General features: G+C 45.8%; 1 protein-coding gene across 1 annotated transcript; it reads right to left on the reverse strand.

Annotated features, from left to right (window-relative positions):
* Positions 1-312: 312 nt before the first annotated feature.
* On the reverse strand, positions 313-1,068 carry LOC139248269 (histone H1-like). Its single transcript, XM_070872050.1, has one exon. The coding sequence runs from the start codon at positions 1,058-1,060 to the stop codon at positions 386-388; it is 675 nt and encodes a 224-aa protein (XP_070728151.1). The 5' UTR covers positions 1,061-1,068; the 3' UTR covers positions 313-385.
* Positions 1,069-9,794: the final 8,726 nt, after the last annotated feature.

Here is a 9,794-nt window from a genome sequence, read left to right on the forward strand (position 1 = left end):
GTTTGGGGTTTGAGTTGTGAGGCGAGATATCGCCGCCAGTCCCATCGTCTCACAGAGACTCTTCCCCCTGAATCTGTGAAATGACAATGACCAGGAACTGAGACTGGAGCCGGACTCAAACCCCAGTTACAGCGAGGCCCGGACATCCCATTCTCTGTGTTTTATTGCAGGCAGGGGAGGGGTGGGTGCAGACACTGAGGGCGCGGTGGGGTGAAGACAATGCCAACGAGTCACTCGGGATCCCGGGGTCATTTTCAATGATTTCTATCTGGAATCTGAGCCCGGGACAGGGATTATTTGATTCCAGGATCAGCTCTTTTCTGAGAGGCGTGGGTGGCTCTGAAAAGAGCCTTTGGGTTTAAATGTTTAGAAGTTGCCTTTTTATTTACTTTTTGTGCGCTGCTTTCTTGGCCTTTGCTGATTTGGGCGTGGCCTTGACCCTCGGGTTCTCCACCTTTTTGGCCGCCTTCACTTTCTTGAGGCTCTTGGGCTTCTTCACCGCCGCCTTCTTCCCAGCCGGCCCTTTCACTGTCTTTTTTGCCGTTAGCGCCTTCTTGGCGCTCGTTTTCTTGGCTGCTGCTTTCTTTGCTGGAGATTTCTTGGCTGCTGCTTTCTTTGCTGGAGATTTCTTGGCTGCTGCTTTCTTTACTGGAGATTTCTTGGTTGTTGCTTTCTTTGCTGGAGATTTCTTGGCTGCTGGCTTCTTCACCTTCTTTCCCACTTTCCCCTGGGGATCTGTATTAGCGATTTTGAATGAGCCCGAAGCGCCCGTGCCCTTGATCTGCTTCAGGGAACCATTCATCACATTCTTCTTGATACTGGACCTGATCTGGAAACCACGCTTCTCCACATCGACGCCTTTGGCCGCCAGAGCCTTCTTTATCGCGGCCAGGGACGTTCCCCTGCGATCCTTGCCATCAGCCACAACCTTGAGGATCTGGTCGCCCAACTTGGGACCGGCTGGCCCGGAGCGGGGAGCCGCCTTCTTCTTCTTGCTGGGACCCTTGGTTTGAGCGACGGCGGCAGGAGGTGCCGTTTCGGCAGCTGCAGTATCAGTCATGTCCGCGACTCTGGAAAATCCCTCTGACAGTCAGAGCTGGGTCAGAAATGAAACGAGAGGCGGCGACACAGAGCAACTTAAAGGCAGCGAGCGGACGGGGAGGAGACATCCTGCTGTCAGCTCCCGGCCCCTCCAGCCTCTCTGTGTTTCTCTCTCCTCACTAACTCTCCGATTCCAATTCAACTCGGGCCCTCCAAATTGCCAGACTGGCCTCTTTCTGTCCCGAAGACCGGGATGTTTGCAGCCGAGAAAGTTCCATCCGAATTGAAGGCAGCAATTTCGATTTAAACCCGTTTCATTGCTGCACTGGTCGCGCTCTCTCAGCCGATCGCGGATATTTTCTCTGTTTTTTGACTGAAATTTGAAACCAAATCAAACTTTCTGATTCATTCCCACTTCAGGCCTGAGCAGGGCAGCAGGGCGATCCTGTGACAGGGAAATCTTTGAATTTTAAACAAGAGGGACTCTGAAATCCGGCGATAAGAGCGGACACACAAACACAGTGACATTAGTCTAACCCGCCCGCCCCTTTTACACACTCTCGCTCACACAATGTTGAAATCTGCACATTCACAGCACAAACTGTTCCCAGATTTACAGTTCCCAGCACAGGTTTTCCTCTCCGCTCGGCTGTGCTGCCGATTCTCGGGTCAGTTGTCGTTTCCCAGCTCAGTAAGTGTTCAACACTCTGAGGCCGGCGCTCCTCACAGTGTCTGTTCCCAGATTCAGGGGCAGGAGCCAATCACAGCTGTGGCTGGCTTAACCCATTTCTGCTTTTAAGTTGTTATTGTTCTAATGCAGAAATATGTTTGACTAACATGAAAATACAAATTATGAGCTCACCGCCCCTGCAGCCTCTCTTTGTCTTTCTCTCCTCAGAAAATGAGGGACATATAACAGTAACTGGTGCCCTATCCATCCCATACTCAACACCCAGAGATGGCTGTCAGAGAGAGCGACAGAGAGACAGACACAGTATCAATCTTAAACTACCGAACTGTGTCTCCATATTACTCTCAATAATATTATCACACATTAATGTACAGCACCAGCGGAAAAGACACAGAGACAGATACAGTATCAGTTTTACACTTTGTATCAGTGTCTCCATAATACGCTCAGTAACAGTGCCACACCTTCACGTATTGCACCAGAGAGAAACAGAGACATTATCAGTCTTGCACTTCCAACAGTGTTTCCACATCACGCTAAATAACAGTATCCCGCCTTCACAAAAAGTACAAGAGAGAGGGATAGCAACAGAGAGGCAGAGAGAGGGGAGAGGGCTGAGCGAGAGACAGGAGAGTGCGAGGTCGGGCGGTGAGACACAGAAGACATGCACAGTATCAGTTCCAGACTGACCTGTGAAGTCCCGTTTTATTCTGAAAGTTCCCATTGGAGAGCCAGAAGATGCAGTCTCCTCTCTCACTGATATTGTACCAGAGACAGAAACATTATTAATCCCACACTGCGGGACAGTGTCAGAGAGTGAGAGAAACAATGTCCCACATTTATCACTCGCTTGCCTATTGAACTATCTGCAATCGTGCAGCCCAGGGCCATAAGAACATAACAAATCGGAACAGGAGTAGGCCACTTAGCTCCTCGAGCCTGCTCTGCCATTCAATAAGATCACGGCTGATCTGATCATGGACTCAGCTCCACTTCCCTGCTCCCTCCCCATAACCATTTACTCCCTTATCAATCAAAAATCTGTCTATCTCCGCCTTAAATATATTCAATGACACAGCCTTCACAGTTGTCTGGGGCAGATAATTCCATAGATCTACAACCCACTGAGAGAAGAAATTCCTCTTCATCCCAATTTTAAATGGGCGGCCCCTTATTTTAAGACTATGTAACCTAGTTTTAGTTGCCCCATGTGGAAATATCCTCTCTGCATCCACCTTGTCAAGCCCCCTTATTATTTTATAAGTTCCAATAAGATCACCTCTCATTCTTCTGATCTCCAATGTGTACAGATCCAACCTACTCAAACCTATCCTCAGAACTGAACCCCCTCATCTCCGGAATCAACCAAGTAAACCTTCTCTGAACAGCCTCCAATGTAAGTATATCCTTCTTAAATACGTAGACCAAAACTGTACACGGTACTCCAGGTGTGGCATTACCAATACCCTGTATGGCAGGACTTCTCTGCTTTTAGACTCTATCCTTCTTGCAATAAAGGCCAACATTCCATTTGACTTCCTGATTACTTGCTGTACCTGCATGCAAACTTGTTGTGTTTCATGTACAATGACCCCCAGGGCTCTCAGTACTGCTGCACGTTGCAATTTTTCTCCATTTAAATTATAATTTTCTTTTCTATTATTTCTGCCAAAATGGATAACCTCTCATTTTCCCACATTATACTCCATCTGGAAGTGGACCTGAGTCTATGAGCGGATCAGACATGATTGTATTCAATGGCGGAGCAGGCTCGAGGGGCCATATGGCCTAATCCTGCTCCTATTTCTTATGTTCTTATGTTCTTATCTGCCAAATGTTTGCACACTCACTTAGCCTGTCGAGATCCCTTTGCATATCTACTGTGTCCTCATCACAATTTGCTTTCCCACCCATCTTTGTATCATCAGCAAACTTGGCTAAATTAAACTCGGCCCCTTCATCCAAGTCATTAATATTGATTGTAAATAGTTGAGGACCCAGCACTGATCCCTGTGGCACCCCACTCATCACTGTTTGCCAATCATAAAATGACCCATTTATCCTGACTCTCTGTTTTCTGTTAGTTAGCCAATTCTCTATCCACGCTAATATATTGCTCCCAATCCCATGAGCTTTTATCTTGTGCAGTAACCACTTATGTGGCACCTTATTGAATGCCTGCTGGAAATCCAAATACACCACGTCCACAGGCTGCCCCTTATCTACCGTGCTTGTTACATCCTCAATGACCTCCAGCAAATTTACCAAACATGATTTCCCTTTCATAAAACCATGCTGACACTGTTTGATTGAATCATGCTTTGCCAAATGTCCTGCTACTGCTTCCTTAATAATGGACTCCAGCATTTTCACAACAACAGATGTTCGGCTAACTGGTCTATAGTTTCCTGCTTTTTGTTTGCCTCCTTTTTTGAACATTTGCAATTTTCCAATCTGCTAGGACCTCCCCAGAATCCAGGGAATTTTGGTAGATTACAAACAATGCATCCACTATCTCTACACATTTCTTAAGACCACAGGATGTAAGCCATCAGGTCCAGGGGACCTGTCCGCCTTTAGTCCCATTATTTTACCGAGTACTACTTCATTAGTGACAGTGATTGTAATAAGTTCCTCCCTACCTATAACCTCTTGATTGTGCACTTCGGTATTACTCACAGTGAGAGTGTTCAAACTAATCTCGGACTCATTCTGTCAGATATTAACTCCTGCACGGTCCCAGCAAACACTCCCACTCCCTCGTCCCTCCGATGTTTCTGCAGGATTGCTTTGTGAAGACGGGGCTCATGGAGAGAGAATAACCCTGCACGGAATGATCCCAAATTGAGCATCTCCAAGGGACAAGGCTCCCAGCTTTAATCATTCTCTGTCCTTTCCCCCCAGGCCCAGTTCCTTTGTCAGATTCTGATAAAAGTAAGTTGGGAAAAGTGCACTTTGATTTTTACAGGCTGAATTATTGCAGAGAGCTGCGCATGGGCGGCTCAGCCCCGCCCCCTGTGTCGGTTCCCAGTGAGCAGAAGAGCGCATGCGCCCTCCCCTCCCCCAGTCCTGCCTGTGATCGCCATTCACTCAGTGAGCGGAAGAAGATGGTTTCAAACATCCGGGAATGGAGAGCCCGCGGCCCCGGAGTAAGGCAGCGAGCAGCAGCCTCCTTACAGTAGCGCAGCGCTTTGGGAGCGTGTCCGCAGATGGGCTCAGAGACCGGCACTGAGTCCGGGGAGAGTTCAGGGGGAGTCGGGGGCTGTGTGTAAGGGGCGGTGTGGAGCAAGAACCAGTGTCAGTGCGTGGTGTGAGTGGGGGGATGGAGAGGCCATTCTCGGGCTGTGTGTGGACAGTGTGTGTCCAGGGGGAAGGGAGACAGAATGGTCGGAATCTGCTGTTTACAATCATTGCTGCTTTCTCTCTCCTAACCAGGGGTGAACGTTCCTGGTTTCGTTCCGTCGGGGGCTGTTTGTTTGTCAGAGGCAGAGTGGAGCAGGAACTAGTTCCGGAACATGGAGTGAGTGGGAGAAGGGAGAGGCTATTCTCGGGCTGTGTGTGGACAGTCTCTTACTTTTTACTTGAGGATAAAATGGTCCTCTGATGACTCTGGTTGTAAGCAGTACTTACAGTAGCATCTCATGGTTCTCCGCAGGCCGTTGCACATGAACCAATGAACGTTACTTGGTAGAGTTTGCTTGATGGCTCCTGCATAAGGATGACACTCGTTAATCGTTTGCACTTCAGTCCCCCGCTCCTGATCTTTGGGCTCCCTGTGCGGAGGGGAGCAGGCAGGTCGGAAGGCCTCCTCGTTGGACTGCTCCTGGGCATGGCCAAGGTAGCCATTAACCTGTCCAGGCCACGGGCGGCCGAGGGGGTGTTCAGCCCGACTGCCTGCCTCTCTTCCAAAGTTATGTTCGTGCCAGGGTGTCCCTGGAGATGGAGCACGCGGTGTTCACCGCTACGCTCGTGGCCTTCCGTGAGAGATGGGCGCCAGAGGGACTGGAGTGCATCATCACCCCCGGGAACCAAATTTTAATTTGATCCATTTAATACCAAAGTTAAATTTGTCTGTTTTAATGTCCCTTTAATAAGGGGGCACTTGATTTATTGTTTTACTAAAATAGTTGTGTATACAGTGTGGGGTAACAGTGAAAGTAAATCACCTCGCTCTTTCAAATCATTGCTGCTTTCTTTCCCCAAATCAGTAGTGAATGTTCCTGATTCAGTCCCAATCTCACCGTGTCTATTGTTCTTCGACAGTGAACAGTGGAAACACAGCCTGACGGTGAGGATGTGAGGAGTTTCACAAAGTGTATCTATTGCAGACACCAGGTGAGGAGTGTGGGAGAAGACATTTCAAGCATCGGTTATTTTGTTTTGGTGCATTGAGTTGTCCAGAACCGTGTTGCAGGTGATCGAGAGCCTGTCGCTCCCTCAGATACATCAGGATCCGGGCTCTGTGACATTCTGTTAACTACACAGGCCCTCAACTCGGTTTCAAAAGTCTGAAAACAATTGTTGTACAGCCCAGGTACTATAGTTATATTCCAGGAAGAGATTCAGAATTTTACAAGTAGTCCCATGGGAGTGGGAGATATAAACCTGAACTATTCCAATCGGGTGGTCCTATTCATGGACCAGTGCTGTTTGTATCGTGGTTTCTCCTCTCCAGATACTTTACTTAATTATAAACAAACATGTTAATTATAACTTTACTTTTTATAGTCTCCCACTCACCTGTCCATATCATAACTAATAATGTTCTCGTATTATTATTCTCAGAGAGAAGTACTTCACTGAGCCTGAATAAATGTGATCTTTCCTCCACCCGGAACACAAGGAACAGTGCTGTCAGCTCCTTCTCACTCACAGTAAGTATATTATCACTTACAGAGCGCAGAGACACAAAACTGGTCTCAATCCTATTGTCATAGGCAGCAGAAGCTGTCAGTCCCACAGTGATCCGAATTTCCAGAGTTACATTATGAATCCCATAGTCACTTGGAGCAGTACAATAAGATGTTGTTTCAAAGTCCAAACATATCGCACTGAGAGACAGATCCATTTTCACTCACTTACTCACAAACACAGGAACAGAGAGACACTGACACAGTGTCAATCCACACTGCTGGCATACACGGACTGTCAACCAGTGCAGGCAGCTCCTTCCCACACACAGTAAGTACATTATCACTCACAGAGCGCAGAGACACAGAACTGGCCTCAATCCTATTATCACAGGCAGCAGAAGCAGTCAGTCCCACAGTAATCCACAGTACAAGAGTTACATTGTGAATCTTACACGGAGCAGTAGAATCAGACGCTGTTTCACCATTGAAACAGATCAAACTGACATGTAGATTAAACACCCGCACTCACTTGCCAGAAACTGGAAGGTAGAGAATAAAACACTCTGTACCTGTCAGTTTCTGATGTGTGAGTGAGTTTTACTCTGTACCATTCATTTACCACTACATGAGTGTGGGTTTTCCTTTCTACCTGTCAATTTCTGCTGTGGAAGAGAGGGGTTTACGTGAGTGTGGGTTTTAGTCTTTACCCGTCAGTCCCTGCTTTGTGTGTGTTATTTTTTTCCAGTATCTTCTCTTTCTGGTCTGTGAATGTGGGTTTTATTATGTACCTGTCAGTGTCTGAAATACCTAAATCTGACAGTTACAGAAATATACACACACTCGCATATCAGAGACACATACAGTATGAAGCCCATATTCATGTATCATACATAAAAGCTGACAGGTACAGATTAAAACACACACTCAGATATGAGAAACTGACAGGTACAGAATAAACCCCACTCTCACATACCAGAAACTGACAAGTACAAATTAAATCAACACTTGTATACCAGAAACCGACAGGTACAGATTATGCCCATACTTACATCTCAGAAGCTGACAGTTACAGAATACCACCCATACTCACATACCAAAAACTGACAGGTACAGGATAAAACACAATCAAATACCAGAAACTGATATATAGATTAAACGCACACTCATATACCACATATTAACAGGGACAGATAAAATACACACTTATATTACCAGAAACTGACAGGTACAGATGCAACCCACACTCATACCTGAAACTTACTTGTACAGATTAAAACCCACATTCACATGACAATAACTGACAGGTACTAATTATACCCCACACTCATATACCAGGTACTTTCAGGTACAGAATAGATACCCACACTCAAGTACCAGAAAGTGACACGTATAGATGTAAGCCACACACATATACCAAGAAGTGACAGGTATAGATTAAACTCCACACTCATATATACCAGAAAATGACAAGTACAGAATAAAACCCACACTCGCATCAAAGAGGCAGACAGCTATTGAGTAAATCCAACACTCGCATTTAAGAGTCTAACAGATACAGACTAAAATCCACACTTGCATATCGGGGACTGATAGCGAGAGTAAATCCCCCACACTCACATCAGAATCTAACAGATACAGACTAAAACTCACATTCACAACCCAAAGAGTGACCGCTAAAATAAAGTAAGAAATAAGAGCAGGAGTAGGTCATACAGCCCCTCGAGCCAGCTCTATCTTTCAATAATACCTGAACTGAACTTCTATCTCGGCTCCATTTACCCACCTTATCCCCATAACCCTCAGTGCCCAAAAACCTCCCGATCTCAGTCTCAAATACAGTCATTGACTGAGCATCCACAGCCCTCTGCAGAAGAGAATTCCAAAGATTCACACCCCTCTGAGTGATCAAATGTCTCCTCATCTCAGTCCTAAATGACCGAGCCCTTATCGAGAGTCTATCGCTCCTAGTTCTACACTCCAGCCAGGGGAAGCAGCCTCTCAGCATCTACCCTGTAAATCCCCCTCAGAATCTGATGTTTTATTGAGATCACCTCTCATACTTCTCATCTCCAAGGGTATAGGCCCAAAACTTTTACCTTCCTAATTGCTTCCTGTTCCTGCACATTAACTTTCTGTGATGTGTTTACTAAGACACTCAAATCCCTCACAATTACAGCATTTACGAGACAACCCCCTCATCTCAGGAATCAACCCCGTGAACCTTCTCTGAACTGTCTCCAATGGAAGTATATCCCTCCTTAAATAAGACCAAAACTGTACGCAGTACTCCAGGTATGGTCTCACCAATGCCCTGTACAGTTGTAGCAGCATTGCTCTGCTTTGATACCCTATTCCCCCTTTGCAATAAATGCCAACATTCCATTGGCTTTCCTAATTACTTGCTGTACCTGCATACTAACTTTTTGTGTTTCATGTACAAGGACCACAGATCCCTCTGTACCTCAGCATTTTATCATCTCTCCCCATTTAAATAATAATTTGCCTTTTTATTTTTCCTACCAAAGTGGAAAACCTCACATTTTCAAACATTATACTTCATCTGCCAAATTTTTGCCCTCTCACTTCGCCTGTCTATATCCTGTTGCAAATTCTTTGCCACCTCATCACAATTTGCTTTCCCACCAATCTTTCTGTCATCAACAATTTGGCTACATTGCACTCGGTCTCTTTATCCAAGTCATTAATATAATGCAATTAATTAATAAATTAATACATTATAAAAAGTTGAGGCTCCAGCACTGATCCCTGTAGCACCTCACTAGTTACAGTTACATTGTGACACCCTGAAAATGACCCGTTTATCCCGACTTATTCTTTAGCCAATCCTCTATGCATGCTGATATATTACCCCTCACCCCCTGAGCGCTTATCTTGTGCGGTGATCTTTTATGTGGCACCTTGTCAAATGACTACTGGAAATCCAAATCTACTGTACGCCACATCTACTGGTTTCCCTTTATCTACCCTGCTCATTAAATCCTCAAAGAACTCCAGCAAATTTGTCAAACATGATTTCTCTTTCATAAAACCATGCTGACTCTGCTTGACTGTATTATGATTTTCGAAATGTCCTGCTATTGCTTCCTTAATAATGGACTGCAGCATTTTCCCAATGACTGAAGTTTGGCTAACTGGTCTACAGTTTCCTGCTTTCTGTCTCCCTCCTTTCTTAAGTAGGAGCATTATGT

Source organism: Pristiophorus japonicus, unplaced genomic scaffold (assembly GCF_044704955.1).
Source record: "Pristiophorus japonicus isolate sPriJap1 unplaced genomic scaffold, sPriJap1.hap1 HAP1_SCAFFOLD_29, whole genome shotgun sequence".
Classification (NCBI taxonomy): Eukaryota; Metazoa; Chordata; class Chondrichthyes; family Pristiophoridae; genus Pristiophorus; species Pristiophorus japonicus.

Bases quoted from the DNA above. Each gene is read 5' to 3' on its own strand.
- LOC139248269 (XM_070872050.1), bottom strand. From the start codon at position 1,060: ATGACTGATACTGCAGCTGCCGAAACGGCACCTCCTGCCGCCGTCGCT.